The sequence below is a fragment of the Scyliorhinus canicula genome, chromosome 21, assembly GCF_902713615.1.
Source record: "Scyliorhinus canicula chromosome 21, sScyCan1.1, whole genome shotgun sequence".
NCBI lineage: Eukaryota > Metazoa > Chordata > Chondrichthyes > Carcharhiniformes > Scyliorhinidae > Scyliorhinus > Scyliorhinus canicula.
The window spans coordinates 65,257,484-65,273,913 of NC_052166.1; the positions used below are offsets into that span (position 1 = coordinate 65,257,484).

The following is a 16,430-nucleotide window of genomic DNA, read 5'->3' on the forward strand; positions in this document are numbered from 1 at the left end:
TTATACCAAATGATACTTAAGAGTGAAACAAACATGCTGATTGGACAAGGGGACTCAGTCAGAATATCCCGTAATTTATCAACGTACATGTCAAATTCTATTTTCTATTAGCATATTTTATATTAATAGATAGTGTTTAAAATTGTCAAATAGCCTAATTTAGCTGTGACTGTAAATGGTCTAATAAAACCATAGGTTCCAGACCATAATTAATAAACATACAGGTTGTAAATCTACATGTCTCTTACCTAATTGGCTCAGGTGGCTGGAACGGATATTGTAAGGATCCCTGTGGACCAAGGACCGGGGTAGGCTGAGGTCCCTGTGATTGTGGTGGGCACATCTACAGGAGGAAAAAATGCATTACAGACATTGGTAAAGAGGTTACTAACAAGTAAAATAAGCCCTTGTGAATCTATTTCAATTTCTGCTGCCTTGTATTCGTGGGGCTGGACTTCTCGATCAAATGTAGAGATTGGAGTGCATTGGAAGATGTGGAAGGAGCTCGGCACTATGTTTAAAGTGATTGCCGAGCAGCAATACATATTCCTTAAACTTGGCCAGTGTGACCTTGATTGTATTAATAAAGCAACTGAGGAAAAACAAACCTATAAACAAGTAATCAATAACCCATAGAATCCCTACAGTGCAGAAGGAGGCCATTCAGGCCATTGAGTTTGCACTGGCCCTCTCTAAGAGCATCATACCTAGGCCCACTCCCCTGCCTTATCCCCATAACCTTGTATATTTGTTCTTTTCAGACAGCAATCTGAAAACATTGGATTGTCCTCACTATTTCTCTTGCATCATTTTGTTGTGTTCTCAATCTTTGTTGTCCCCAACTGCAATTAACATTCACATTATAAGCGGTCATATCTACTCATTCAGCACATCATTGATGTCAGTGTATCAGACGTGGCAATTTGACCGTCTCCATTATTTGCACTCAATAATTTGGAGCCAACATTATTTTACTTCCTCCTGCCTCTAACTTCAGGCCACAGTTCCCATTCCCTTGTTTATCTACACTGTGCCTTTCAGGGTAAAGTGGACAGACTGATGCAATTTTATAATGATTCTGGGAACGTAGAGGAGGTTTTAGCTAATCAGAGTGCCAACAGATGACAATAGATGAATAAATCAACTGGTAAACAGCACAACTTAAACAAAGCCTGCAAAATTCTACATTGCACTGCATCTAAGGTAAAGCTGTACAAGAATTGGCAAGAAGCCCAGAAAAGATAGCGACTAATTGTTTTATTACTTCTCGTGTCAGATAGGAACATCAACTACAATGATTGCTGCCACTTGAGCAGGTGGCATTCATGTTAAACTCTCCACATATGACTGGCCTCATTTTCTGAATGTAGTTTATCCGCCATATACAAAATAGGCAAGACCCATTGGAACACCATTCTTAATGAAGTTAGTGCCACAGAAGCCATATGCTCTTTCTCCATCCACACTGAATATATTAAACTTGTTTGGCTAGTACATCTCATTATTTAAATCAAAGATAATTGGTTTTACAGACACTTGAATGATGTCCTGGACTGGTTTTGATTGCATGGGGGACGGGCGCACAGGAACAGGCCCTTCGGCCCTCTAAGCCTGTACTGGTCACAATGCCACACTTGGCCAAAACCCCCAGCACTTCCTTGTGCCGTATCCCTCTATACCAGGCATTGTCAAACTCAGGGGTGCAACCCGCGGGTGGGTGTCGGGTGGGTCGTGGAGCCGTCCGTCGCAGCGCTCCCAATCGCACAAATCCGCGCGCAACAGCCGGCCTTTAGCTGTGCTGGCTGCGAGTGGCCTTCAAAATGGCCACAAACCTTTTTATAAAACTGCAGCCACACCGCACATGCGTCCCCAATCATCGATGCGCATTGATGATCAGGCACGCACGCGCAGTGCGGCCTTATTTTTTTTTCATACAGTCGCAGCCTTTCTTTTTTAGAAGTTTGGAGGGCCAAAGGGACCCAAAACCATTTCCTCCATTTTTGTCAGCAACAAACAAGGTAAGAGAAAATGGTGGGTCGCTCAGGTCAGCCAGATTGGGCGCAAAGGTCGGCCGCCGCGGGTCAAGAAGGGCAGTCGGCGTGGGTCGCGAAGGTTGTCCGGCATGGGTCGCGAAGGTCAGCCGGGTTGGGTCCCGAAGGTTGGCTGGTTGGTAAAAATGAGTCCCCAGAAAAAAGGTTGAAAAACACTGCTCTATATCCATCCTATCCTTGTGTTTGTCGAAATGCCTTTTGAACGACTTTAAAGCATCTGCTTCCACGACCTCCCATGGCAGCACGTTCCAGGCACTCACCACCCTCTAACCCTCATCTTCGCAAGGACAATTAAGAATGGGCAAAAAATTCTTGCCATCAGACATTCACATACCATGAAAGAATTTTTAAAAAGCTGGTGTTTTTCCGGCCATCGTTTCCATCAAGTCTGTAATATCTTTACATACTAAAAATCTTTTTCACAAACTTCTCTTCTTGTGGTTGCTATTTTCTATCAACAATTATCAGAGTAAATCTCTGTGTCTTTAATTTTGATATGTTATCATGGTTTAGCTGCAGGCTTTGGCGATAAGGTGGCACTGTGAAACAAGTTTCTGAAAACGTTCTCAATTACAAACAGTGGAAACACCACATGCAATTCACTGGTTCTGCAATCAACTTACAAACGTAGGCAACATATCACGGTAGGTGGATGGGAATTGGTGAGTCCCTGCCTGCAGTGGTATTCCCAGTCCTCTCCTCAGCGGAGTAGCAGGACGCAGCGAAGGCTCCTTTGGGTCACTTGACGACACTGGTGTGTGCACCGGATCTTCTTGATCTGAGCTTTTGGCTTCCAGCTCTGGCGGAGGTGGGGTTGGTGCTGCTGTGGGGTTGAGGTTGCGACCACCGCCCTCCCTCCAAATGGCTACATCTGCAAGGAGAAACACAACGGCTCGATTCCAAAATGTAACCAATTAATCAGCAGCTGTATGACAATAAAGTGGTTGAATCTCCAAACAGGGCAGCACATCCCGGAACAGGCGCCGGAATGTGGCGACTAGGGGCTTTTCAAAGTAACTTCATTGAAGCCTACTTGTGACAATAGCGATTATTATTACATCAGATGCATTCCAGTGATTACATTTTGAAGATAGGAGACAAATTTAATTGCATGGCTAATTTAAACCGGACCTTATCTAGATGTACAAATTTAATCTTCACTTAACTTTATAGGCAAGCATTCCATAAAAGAGGAATCTCTGACAAGGCCTTGACCAGTTACTTTTTAAAATGAGAGAAATATTGACCACAACAGGGTTGAATTTTCTTGACAAAGTGATTTTAAATGGCTACTTATTGATATCTGCATCTATAATTTCACAACTGGTTTTGAGTTAAAGAATAAATCATGTGTGCCATGTGAGGGTCCCTTTAAGAAAAGTGTTTTATCAAATGGCTGCAGTGATGTCATTGTGTGGGTGGAGCTGGGCTGTGGTTCTGTCTTTTATTTTTGTTTTGAGCTGGAAGCTGCTTTGTGGCTGAGTTTTTTGGTTTTGTTTTCGGTTGGGAGCTGCATTCAAACAAAGAAGGTGTATTTTTGATCTCTCTCTCTCTGCATGCTAAAGAATGTCTCCAGACCACTTGATAACTTCAAATTAATACCCGTTTTCTGTAAGGAATTGAAACCTACTGTTCTGGTTAAAAAAAGGTGTTTGGCTTATGGATGTTGTTAGGAAAGTTATTAAGGGTTACCTATAGAGTACTGTATCTTTGGGGGGTTTTGTGTTGGTAGTTGATAAGATGTTTACTGTGTGTTTATAAAATGTTAACTGAATACATAGAACAAACATTATTTTGTTTAAAAAGTTAAGATCTCTGCTGCATAACATCTGGAAAGGGGGCCCTTGTGCTCCTCATAACCAAAATCTATTCAAAGTTGTGGGTCAGGTAAACTCCATGATATACTTTGGTGTTCTCTAAACCCTGGCCCATGTGTCACAGGTAAATATATCTCATTTACAAAGGTGTATTTTACACACCAGCACTAATGGGAGGTAGTTTCATATTCACACTAGGTTAACTAAAAAGTGATTTAGCATGAGCCATTTTCCTGCAGAGTAATTGAAAAACAGTTCTACCCAATTTCCTATTGAAGAGGCTGGATTTACTTGGTCTGGGAAGAACAAGGTCTCTCGTAAACTACATCACTTCAAGGAGGAGACAGCAACAGGGTTGTGTTTGGGAAAGTACAAAAATTGCAAAACTGATATGGGTTCAATGTAAAGTTCATTGGGCCATTGACCAGGTTTCAGATTAATCAGACATTTCACCCAGTGTTTTCCAACTTTTAAAAACATGAGTACAAGGTAGCACGGTGGCGCAGTGGTTAGCACTGCAGCCTCATGGGGCTGAGGTCCCAGGTTCGATCCCGGCTCTGGTTCACTGACCATGTGGAGTTTGCACATTCTCTCCGTGTCTGCGTGGGTCTCACTCCCACAACCCAAAGATGTGCAGGGTAGGTGGATTGGCCACGCTAAATTGCCCCTTAATTGAAAAAAAAAAATGAATTGGATACTCTAAATTTAAAAAAAAACATGAGGACCAAAATCAAGTAGTGGAATCCTGTCCTAATTGCCAAGTTAGGGGCTCACCGCATGGTTTTGAGTAAACGTAGCTGCTGTATCATTAATTCACCTATAGCATGTTAGAAACTGAATGTGGGATTCTTCGGAATCTGACACGTGTTTCTCTCTCCTACCACTCAACTTGTACAAACTCCCTAGATAGGCCATGAAACACTCCCAGTAAATGTATGCGCGCCAGAAGTCTTGGATCTGGCTTATATCTGTGCGTCTTACTCTGTGGGCGGAGGCTTGGTCCTGGCCCATATGACTGATCTGTGGTGTCCTTTTCTTTTCCAGTCTTTTCCTGGTCTCCAGCTGCTTTCAACGTTGGAAATTCCTCTTGAGAGAACGGTAATTGCTTGTTTGCTCCTCTTCCGCCTAAAACCAATAACAATTCAACAAATGTCAGTCACAGTCGATCAGAGCCCAGTGTTTAAGACATTATACTTCCCAAGATCAGTGTATGCTTCCCAGGGTGTAGTTAATGCTAAGCACAGCTGAGCCATGTTGACCACCAATGGCCATAGAACCACAAGAGGTTCCAGAGCAGCGCTGTGGTACTGTAGGTTCTGGCACCAATGGGATAGAAGTGAGAGTACGAGGGCCAGGGAGCATAGAAGAGAATATTATGGTGGAGGAGGCAGCAGAGATAGCTGGGATCAAACTTTTCAAGAATTTGAACATGGCATTTCTAAATTAAACACCCTAGGAACAGGGTGCAAGGTAGGTCAATAGAGTGAGTGATGGGCAAGAGATTTAGGAAGTAATTTTAACGCTCAGAACAGGTGCGCCGAGGTTGAATGAGATATTCTTGCCAAATTTCAAACCTGACCAAAACCAGCCTATTCCTGGGTTTGACTGAGGGTCAGCAACCAAAACACTCCCAAGAGGTAAGCTGGCAATTGCATTTCTAACAACAATGGAAGCCTCAAATTGAACCTGTTTTACAGGTTTAACCCTGGCCAGGTGAGTCACCCAGGCCTCAAATGAAAGGTATATCTGTTTACAGCACTGCTTGTGGGTCAAGATGAGCAGAAATGCTTTCCTAAGAACTCCCTAAGCTTATTGCGCATACCTCAACCTTCTCCCTCCCCACATTCAGAAAATATTTGGTGCCTGGGTTTTGGAGCATTAACAAATATTTCAGCACAAAAGGCAATCATTCAGTTCAATATGCTTTAAGAAGGTATTCCCCTTCAGTGCCTTCGACTGGTGTTGTATTTCCCTGCTCTTTTTTCGCATGCTTCAATATTTGGTTGACATTAGGACTCACTGTGAAACGATTTCAAAGTTAAGCCCAACAGAGAGCAAGGCATAAGGAAGGGTCAGTAGTGTATATCAAGTATGACGCAAGAACATAATATTGAAAGGATTGAGAGGAAACAATGTGATGTAATATTAGAAGTTTGGTCTACAGAAACAATGTTACAAGTGATGGACTTGACATTAATCCTAGAGTACTGGTTTTGGTTCTCACTATGTGTAAATTAGGTACCGTACATACATATGAATTGGAAGCAGCAGGCCATTCAGCCCCTTTAACCTGCTGCGCCATTTGACAAGCTCATGGCTGGTCTGATTGTGATTTCAACTTTACTTTCCTGTCTATCCCCTATACCCTTAGACTTGCTTGACAATCAAAAATCTAACTCTGTCTTAAAGGCATTCAATGACCCAGCCTCCTCTGCTCTCTGGGGTCGTGAATTCCCAGAGAGAAGATCTCTCCCCATCTCAGTTGTAAATGGAAGGCCTTTTGTTTTTAAACTGTGTCCGCCAGTTCTGGCTCTCCCACAAGGGGAAATATCCTTTCATCTTGTCACAACCCCATAGAATCCTGTAGGTTTCAATAAGTTCACCGTTCATGCTTCTAAACTCCAATGGATACAGGCCCAACCTTTCCTCATAAAATAACTCCTTTGGCCCTGGAATCAGTCGAGCTGACTTCTAAAAGTCCATTAAATCACAGAATTTACAGTGCAGAAGGAGGCCATTTGGCCCATCAAGTCTGCACCGGCCCTCGGAAAGAGCACCCTACCCAAACCCACGTCTCCACCCTATCCCCGTAACCCAAACTAACCTTTTTGGACACCAAGGGCAATTTAGCATGGCCAATCCACCTAACCTGCACCTATTTGGATTGTAGGATAAAACCAGAGCACCCGGAAGAAACCAATGCAGACACGGGAAAACGGTCAGACTCTGCACAGACAGTGGCCCAAGCCTGGAATCGAACTTGGAATCCTGGAGCTGTGAAGCAACAGTGCTAACCACTGTGCTACTGCGCCACCCCTTACATATTTCCTTCCCTAAAGGACATTAGTGAACCAGATAGATTTTTACGACAATCAACAGAGTTTTTTTTAATTCCAGATTCTTTTATTGAATTCAAAATTCACCATCTGCAGTTCCCAGAGCATTACTCTGGGTCTCTAGTTTACTAGTCCAATGACAATACCACTACGCCAACTGCCTCCCCAAAGGAGACTGTTCATGGTCCAAAGTACTGAGGTCTGTGCGCACAGCAACATTAATACACCTAATGCCCTTGGAAGCACACAACTTATTAATATTACAAGACAATCTATTTAAGTAGATTTATAACATTTATCAGAGAAGTGACAAAGTTATCAAAATATGCTGAAAGATAATTAACTCACCACCTCCTTGTCCTGCTGACTTTGCTTTCAATTGTGCCCATGACTTTGCTCCACCTTGTGCTGAATTTGTATTCTGTCAATTGTCAGAGGAAGACATTCCATTAAATTTCAGACAACAAACAGTTCAAAGCACCCACCTACCAGATACAGCCATCCTTGGCTCTCAATCATAATGAAATGAAAATCGCTTATTGTCACAAGTAGGCTTCAAATGAAGTTACTGTGAAAAGCCCCTAGTCGCCACATTCCGGCGCCTGTTCGGGGAGGCTGGTACGGGAATTGAACCCGCGCTGCTGGCCTTGTTCTGCTTTACAAGCCAGCTGTTTAACCCACTCTGCTAAACCAGCCCCATAATCATCCACTACCACCAATGTGATTCTTTTTACCTGCCATTTGGAGTGGAATTGATCTGCATTGCTGAACCAGCTGCAACACTTCTTTTATTGCTGGTTTTGAATTGTGTCTTGAAGCAATTTTCTCACCTTTCAACCCTTGCATCAATTTTTCATCTGATAGGTTCTTAGGCACACTTTGACTCATGGATTAAACTACCACTTTGTATTTAATTAATGTAGGAGAATCCCATCTTGATTAGACCAGAGTGGTTATTTCCCACTGAACCCTCTCTCCCTGCCCCCGCTGCTGAGGCTTACCAAGAGCCTGTGACTTACCTCGTGGACTGGTGCTGGCTTTGGCACACTGGAGACAGATGTCTGTGAAGCCGGCTGCGATGGCAACTCCGGCGGCTGTGCTGTTGATACACCGGTACTGCAAAACACAATGCCAGCACGGTCAGCAAAAACCTGCAGGCTGGGCTCCTGCACGACGCTTCAAAAGTCAAAACAATGAAACTTCTCTCCGAATTCTAGTTCTAACAGACCAGAGAATGGATTCTTTTTAAAGTCTTGACAATCAAAGATTTAGCCAATTCATTGACAAGGTGGAACTGCAGGAAAAACTTCTCACAGTGTGGCTCAGTTTAAAATAATTGCCAAATAATCTTTTAGCCTCATCCATGCCTATGTTCCTGTCAGATTTGCCTATTCCAATCATCTCCTGGTCAGACTCACATCTACCAAACATCACAAACTTGAGCTCATCTAAAGCTCTAATGACTGTTTCCTAACTCACACCTAGTCTCGTTCATTCACCACCCGCTGTGTTCATTTTTTAGTAGTTCTTTACAATTCTACCCCTCGGACAACAGTCAGGCCCACGTGAGCTCTTGGTCCTATTCACCATAGAAGTTCTGTTAGTACAACTTCCAACAATGTAGTTTATATTATACACCTGTGGTAATATGGTTGCTAGTATAAATTGGCTTGACTACAATTAAAGGTCTAGAAACAAGGCGAGTGCAGTAGCAGTTCAAAAAGTAGAAAGATTCCAAAAGAATTTTTCCAGCACACGAAGAAAAATATCTGGAGAAGTGAGGCCTTCAGTAGATGGTGAGACTGAAAAAAGTGGCCAAGACAAGGCCTGCCCCTTCCAACACACGATAAGAAGTAACTTGCTACTGTTCATCCGCAGGTACACCATCCTCTCCTAACCCTGATGGTCCCACCAGCAGCACACAAAAAAAAGTAATTCAGAATCAAATCAGTGATGAAACAATCTTACTTCTTTTGGTCCTGCTGCTCCTGTTTGCTGGCCCATCCTGTTCCGTCTTTTGGTACAATGGTCACGTTTGGGTCGTTTCCTTTGTTTTCAGCCTTTAAGCTAGGAAGGTTTGCAGGCGGGGGCATGCGCCGGGCAGCAGCCACTTTACCAAGACTCTGCAAGCCATGTCGAGGGACAACTGTAAAACAGATTAGACAAAGCTCAGGGGTACAACACAGAAGAAAGAAATTACACAGCTATCTGCGCCCAATACCAGGAGAAAGAAAAAAAAATTCCCGGATATGCAGTGATGAATAATCCAGACAGTAACCACACAACAACTGCAGCATTAGCACAAAACAAATCTCCTTAACGGCGATACTAAAGTTGCAGTGCAAGTACAGCCTGATACTACTCTCTGCAGAGAAGCAAATAAGTGAGGACCTCAATGAAAACAAGATCTGAATTTAACTTATTACAGATTCAACCACAGATGCAAAAGCAATTGTTATCCTAATGCCAGGTATAAATTAGAGCAACGTTTTTAAGTTTAACTAGTTGGATGAAAGATTCAATTGTGATGCAGAGGTTTTTTGAAAGGTGGTAAGAATGCTTCAGCAGATCCGGGATTCCCAGAATATGTTGCACTGTTTGGAATGTGAACATGTTACAAGGTCATCAAAAATGTGCAAGTCTCTCTAAGGGAGACATCAGAAAAATATTTCAGAATTCAATGGGTCAAAGCCAGGAGCTGATAATATGAAACAGCTTCTCCTCCACCTCAGAAATGGCACGTATGGCGCAGTGGGTTAGCCCTCACGGCGCCGAGGTCCCAGGTTCGATCCCAGCTCTGGGTCACTGTCCGTCTGGAGTTCGCACATTCTCCCCGTGTTTGCGTGGGTTTCGCCCCCACAACCCAAAGATGTGGTTAGGTGGATTGACCACGCTAAATTGCCCCTTAATTGGAAAAAATGAACTGGGTACTCTAAATTTTTTTTTTTTTAAAGAAATGGCAGGTATGCTCTTTATAGCTTCAATTTGTATTTAAATCAACTCATGCTATACGATTGAGAGAATTCGCGAGACCGAACGAGAGTGACCAAGAGAGAAAGAGAGAGAGAGAAAGACTGATCAAGAGACAGACAGGCCGAGTGTGCGAGAAAGAGACTGACCGATAGAGAGAGAGACAGACAGAGAGGGAGAGTGAGCGAGAGAATATGTCTCCGCACTGGAACATCAGATCGGATCAGCTTCAGCAATAATGGACAAGGAGTTAGAATGACAACCACACACAGAACCATCTCCTAGCATTGCCTGTTGCTACTGGGAAACAAAAATGAAATTTGGAAAACAATCACAGAAATACGATGAGAAATATGCAAGTGTAAACCACAAGTCCCAGTAAACTGCCTATCTGGGTGAATTTCCTCTTTGTTACACACCTCCTGAATGTTTCTGGGTTTCTAGCGACTTTCCTTTGTACTTATCAAACAGACTGAGAGAGGAGTACTTTGATTTTCCATCCTTCCCCTTGGTAGTTTGCCCCAAACGATCTGACATTGCGCTGGAATTTCATCGAGTATGATGGTTGTTTTCAGCACCGCTGAGAGCGTGCCGCTCACTGGGGGAATAAAAACAGAAATATTGTTCAGAATCAAGCTTTATTCCCCAATTTAATTCAGTGTATATCCCAACCTACACACAGGAAACACACTGCCGTTCCCAAAACGAACTGGACAGTATCCAATATTACCCAGGGTTTCCTCAAGCAGCACAGAATCTTTGGCAGCATGACACAAGGAATCCTCTATGGTAGAGTCTACATTTTGACGAGTCGGGTACAGTGCTAAACCTGACAAAGTTGCAGGTCAGAAATAACCACACCAAACTGAAGACATGTGCCAGCAGGAAGCTTTGACAATACAAGCACTTGTGTTAGCTGTTCCTCACAGTGCTGTGGGGCAGCACGGTAGTTAGCATAAATGCTTCACAGCTCCAGGGTCCCAGGTTCGATTCCCGGCTGGGTCACTGTCTGTGCGGAGTCTGCACGTCCTCCCCGTGTGTGCGTGGGTTTCCTCCGGGTGCTCCGGTTTCCTCCCACAGTCCAAAGAGGTGCGGGTTAGGTGGATTGGCCATGCTAAATTGCCCGTAGTGTCCTAAAATGTAAGGTTAAGGGGGGGTTGTTGGGTTACGGGTATGGGGTGGATACGTGGGTTTGAGTAGGGTGATCATTGCTCGGCACAACATCGAGGGCCGAAGGGCCTGTTCTGTGCTGTACTGTTCTATGTGGTTTACGGTTATTGCCTGGGAAAAGTAAATATAAAGGAATACTGAATTATTTTTCAGTTATCTGCCTGAAAGCAGGTCTGACCCACAGCGCTGTGACCATCATTACAGGTTGGGGCAAGGAGGCAGGTCGCAAATCCACCCCAGCCAGAACAGGGTTTGAACCCCGTGCTGTTGATACCAAGGTGACCCAGACTGCCCATCCAGCCAACCGGACCCAAAGGAGTCAGAGTTACAGTGGCAAAATGCACTTTTGCTGTAGTCTGGAACTATGGAGTGATGGTAGAGGCTCCAGTGTTCTTTCCATCACATAACTGCCTGGGAATCTCTCCCGCTGTTACCTCCTGCCATTGAGGTCTGTTGGAAAGATTTACAAGGTGATACCTTTAAAAAAATGTTTTTTTAAAAAAGAGTATCCAATTTTTTTTCCAATTAAGGGGCAATTTAGCATAGCCAATCCACCTAACCTGCACATCTTCTGGTTGTGGGGGCCAAACACACGCAGACACGTGGAAAATGTGCAAACTCCACACAGACAGTGACCTGGGACCAGGATCGAACCCACGCCCTCAGCGCCATAGGCAGCCGTGCTAACCACTGCACCACCGTGCCACCCATACGGGTTGATACCTGTTTGGCTGCATTATAAAGCACCGTCCTTGGCCATCAAGTCCCAGAGTGGCACTCAAACACAGGAATGCTAACCCATTGCACCACAAGACCTCCTCAATATGGGATTACTCCTTCCAAAGGGCGGGGTGGAATTACACAAAGGGCAATTTACAATTTATAGAAACGACTTGGATCAATGGACCAAAGGGATGGTTGCTAATTATACACAGATATTTGGGCGGCACGGTAGCACAGTGGTTAGCATAGTTGCTTCACAGCTCCATGGTCCCAGGTTCGATTCCCGGCTTGGGTCATTATGCGGAGTCTGTACGTTCTCCCCGTGTCTGCGTGGGTTTCCTCCGGGTGCTCCGGTTTCCTCCCACAGTAAAAAGATGTGCAGGTTAGATGGATTGGCCATGCTAAATTGCCCTTAGTGTCCAAAAAAGGTTAGATGTGGTTACTGGGTTATCGGGATAGGGTGGAGGTGTGGGGTTAATTAGGGTGCCCTTTCCAAGGGCCGGTGCAGACTCGATGGGCCAAATGGCCTCCTTCTGGGGCAGCACGGTGGCGCAGTGGGTTAGCCCTGCTGCCTCACGGCGCCACGGTTCAATCCCAGCTGTGGGTCACAGTCCATATGGAGTTTGCACATTCTCCCCTTGTTTGCGTGGGTTTCATCCCCACAACCGAAAGATGTGCAGGGTAGGTGGATTGGTCATGCTAAATTGCCCCTTAATTGGAAAAATTATTTGGGCACTCTAAATTTGAAAAAAAATGGCCTCCTTCTGCACTGTAAATTCTATGATTCTAGGTAGAAAAGTAAGTTGAGAAGACAAGAGGTTACAAAGGGACATAGATGGGTTAGGTGAATGGGCAAAGATCTGGCAAATAGAATATAATATGGGGACATGTGAAATTGTCCATTTTGGCAGAAAGAATAAAAAAGCATATTGTCTAAATGGTGGGAGATTGCAGAGCTCCGCGATGCAGAGAGATCCGGTGTCCTAGTGCACATACGAACAGGAAGCGGAAGCCTGTTCAACCTTCCCTGCATAAATAGCAAAAGATTAGTATGCAGGTACAGCAAGTAATTAGGAAAGCGAATAGAACGTTAGAATTTATTGCGAGGGGGAGAGAATAGGGAGGTTATGCTTCAGTTATACAGGTAATTGGTAAGTCCACATCTGGAGTACCGTGTACAGTATTGATCTCCCTATTTAAGGAAGGATGTAAATGTGTTGGAAGCAGTTCAGGGAAGGTTTACTAGACTAATACCTGGAATGGGTGGGTTGTTTTATGAGGAAAGGTTGGACAGGCTAGGCTTGTACCTGTTGGAGTTTAGAAGAATAAGAGGCAATTTGATTGAAATATATAAGATCCTGAGGGAGTCTTAACAGGTTCAATGCTAAAGAATGTTTCCTCTTGTGGGAGAATCTAGAACCAGGGATCACGATTTAAAAAGAAAAGGTCGCCCATTTAAAACAGAGATGAGGAGAATGATTTTCTCTCAAAGGGTGGCGGTTCTGGAGCTTTCTCCCTTAAAAGGCAATGGAACATTTTTAAGGCAGAGCCGGATAGATTCTTGATAAGCAAGAGGGTGTAAGGTTATTGGGGTAGGCAAAATGTGGAGTTCAGGTTACAATCAGATCAGTCACGATGTAATTGAATGACAAAGGAGGCTCGAAGGGCTGAGTGGCCTACTCCTGCTCCTAGTTCATAGAATAGAATCTCTATACAGTGCAGAAGAATGCCATTCAGCTAATCAAGTCTGATCGACCCTCCGAAAGAATACCCTACCTAAGCCCTAGGCTCACTCCCCTACCCTATTCTGTAACCCCACCTAACCGTTGGACATTGAGACCATTTGGCATGGCCAATCCACCTACCCTGCACATCTGTTCGAAAGCAAATCAGTAAGCAGATTACAAGAATCTTCGGGATATGGTAACCATTCATTGCCAACAGGCTGCATCATCTCCAGACACAACACAAAACCACCTGAACACATTCACAGTAAGAAAGATTATGTATCTGTGAATATGGGGCCAATAGTGATTTACTCAGACATTATTAAAGGAGCGATTATGGCTTTTACTAGTTTCCCATCAAGCATTTAAGTTCCATACTCATCAGTCCAGGGTTCTGCACGAGTTAGGACCCAGGTCCAAAGACACAATTAGATTCTCTTGCAGCTGGATTCAGCTGCCTCACACTTAACATAGATCTTTGCAAACAGGAGTCACCATTCTTAACACCAGGATTAATAAGGTTATTGGAAAATTGTTTATAAAGACCAGATCAAGGTGGATTTGACAGAACGTGAACCACAATTAAAAATAATGCACAGGACCACGGTTGAGGCAGCCCCTCAGAAGGACGAATATGATCCAAAAAACATGATCCAAAGACCAGGGCGAGCAGACAGAAAACCTTTCAGGTTAAACGTCAGGGCTGCTGCAGCTCTGGGCATCCAATCCAAGAGGTGACATTATTGCCCTAAGCAAAGGTCAAATTATGATTCTCAATGAACGAAGTTGGGTTTGTCTCTTTATGAAGGAAACTCAAGTAACCAACTTAAGGTTTCTTCATCTTAGCCAGTCCCTCAGGATCGAGGATGACTTTTTCCACACCGATTCGATGGTTTCTGAGACAGCTGATACGCTCAATGTGTGATCAGCAGACTCTGGTCATATGTGGGGCAGGTGGTGCCGGAAGTGCCAGGCAGATACGTTTTTTGGAGGTTTGAGCGCTCTCTCCCACACCTCGACTGCACCTCTGCATACTCCCAACAAAGTCCCACGATGTTTTGGTACCTTCTCGAATGAACCTTCTCTATTTTGGTCACTCACAAGCTTGGGATTCCCATGGGTCAGGGAAGCTTTGAGAACATCCCTTGAGCATTTCCACCGTCCCTCTGGATGTCAGAGTTCCACTAGAGCAGCTGCTTCAGGGTTTGGTGTCACGCGCCAGCGAAGCTGGTTTCGAGTGCTTCCCGCTCCATATTTGGTACGTTGACGTGGGAGAGGATGCTGCTGTTGGGTCACCTTTCTTTCCTCTGGGTTTGGAAGATCTTGCGACAGCACCATTGATGGCACTTCTCCAGTATTTTGAGGTGCCTACTGTAGGTTGTCCAAGTCTCCAAAGTATATAGGAGTGCCAGGGTCACTGCTGCCTGGGTAAACCATGACCTTAGTCTCTGGTTTGAGATCCTGGTCTTCAAATCTGCTATTCTTCAATTGGTCAAAGGCTGAGCTGGTACGCTGGGGGCGATGATGAATTTTGTCAACATGGATGGTGAATTTGAGGTTTACAATTGTGATTACTGATAAAATTACTCACTGTACAGAGAAGGGTTCAAACCTCACAGCACATAGGAAATGGAAGGAGTCAGGTGGAACATTTTTACCCATATGAAGAAGTTCAGTTGGATGAACTTATGAAGGAAGGATTGAAGTTTATAGTGAGATGGGCAGGTGAAGGTAATGGGGGGTGGATTGTTTGGCCAACAACTTCTCCCAACCACTTCCAATTGGGTCATGGCTAATCTGTATCTCAGCTGCAACGACCTGCCCTGGCTCCATAACCCTCACTAACCCTGGCTAACATTCATCTCAAACTCTGTTCCTGAGTTTTCAGCTACTTAAAGATGTTAAATTATTCACTTCCGTAAGCAAACTAATAAACTGCTGCTGATTTCCCATTTTACAGAAATGTAACCACATTTTAATAATAATCTTTATTAGTGTCACAAGTAGGCTTACATTGACAGTGCAATGAAGTTACTGTGAAAATCCCCTCGTCACCACACTCCTGCACCTGTCCGGGTATTGACCGAAAACAAATTCTGTTTGAAGTATTGCAATTGTTCCTGTGCAGACAAATATGGCAACTATTCTGCGCAAAGCCAGATTCCCCAAATAGCAACCGAGACAATTATCTGGTCAACTGAGTGAGGGAGGAACATTGACCAGGACCGGGATCTTTGGGTCTCTGATATCCATCAAAACCAATTGATGAGACCTGGGTTTAGTATCTCAGTTAGATGGTGTCTTAAGGCAGTGCAACATTGCCTCAGATAGTTCAGATCCCGGCACGGGTATTCATCTCTGGTATTCATCAAGTGGCCTGGAGAAGCAGCAAACTGTTTATAGCCACAGCATCAAGGACAGTGTCATATTGCTGTGGCCTTCACGAGGGGCTGGATCAGAACCATGCTTGCTCAAGGCAGCATCAGGAACCATTAGGAGGGGGTGGGATACGAGAGGGAAGATAGATTTCTATGTAAGCTGCTTCTGTTGAATGCTGACTGCAGTTGCTAGCTGCCTCTTTAAAAATATATTAACCAATTTCCTAAATTCAGGTTGCAACGGTTTAAAAGTAACCACGCATAAGCTACATTCTGCAAGTTACTAGACAAGACAGCTTCTGTACAGCACCAGGATTAATATCCTTCAAAGTGTTGATGCACGCATTCCAAAAAAAGATGAGAATCACAAAGAGACAATGAACTCCAGGGTCTGCTTTTGCAGCAAACCAGCTATATCCCAAATACCTCAGTCACCCTGGACTGCAGCCTCACAAAGATGGTGAGGACAAAGGGACGCAAGAAAAATTCATCATGGCAAAGAGAACAACACTAAGTAGGCAAGTGACAGAAATCCCTG

The 16,430-nt window shown here is 44.2% G+C and overlaps 1 protein-coding gene across 7 annotated transcripts in view; it reads right to left on the reverse strand.

Moving 5' to 3' along the window:
- prrc2b (proline-rich coiled-coil 2B) overlaps window positions 1-16,430 on the reverse strand; it is a 79,632-nt gene that overhangs the window by 51,645 nt on the left and 11,557 nt on the right. For 6 of the 7 annotated variants that reach the window (XM_038781694.1, XM_038781698.1, XM_038781697.1 and 3 more), the window contains exons 2-8: window positions 10,314-10,492; window positions 8,893-9,070; window positions 7,944-8,040; window positions 7,273-7,345; window positions 4,850-4,993; window positions 2,675-2,922; window positions 249-343 (exon numbers count right to left, since the gene is read on the reverse strand). In XM_038781694.1, the coding sequence (XP_038637622.1) occupies window positions 249-343; window positions 2,675-2,922; window positions 4,850-4,993; window positions 7,273-7,345; window positions 7,944-8,040; window positions 8,893-9,070; window positions 10,314-10,431 (953 nt within the window). In that variant the 5' untranslated portion in view covers window positions 10,432-10,492. Of the gene's footprint in view, window positions 1-248; window positions 344-2,674; window positions 2,923-4,849; window positions 4,994-7,272; window positions 7,346-7,943; window positions 8,041-8,892; window positions 9,071-10,313; window positions 10,493-16,430 lie in introns of those variants that run through there. The other variant, XM_038781700.1, reaches the window with a different exon arrangement.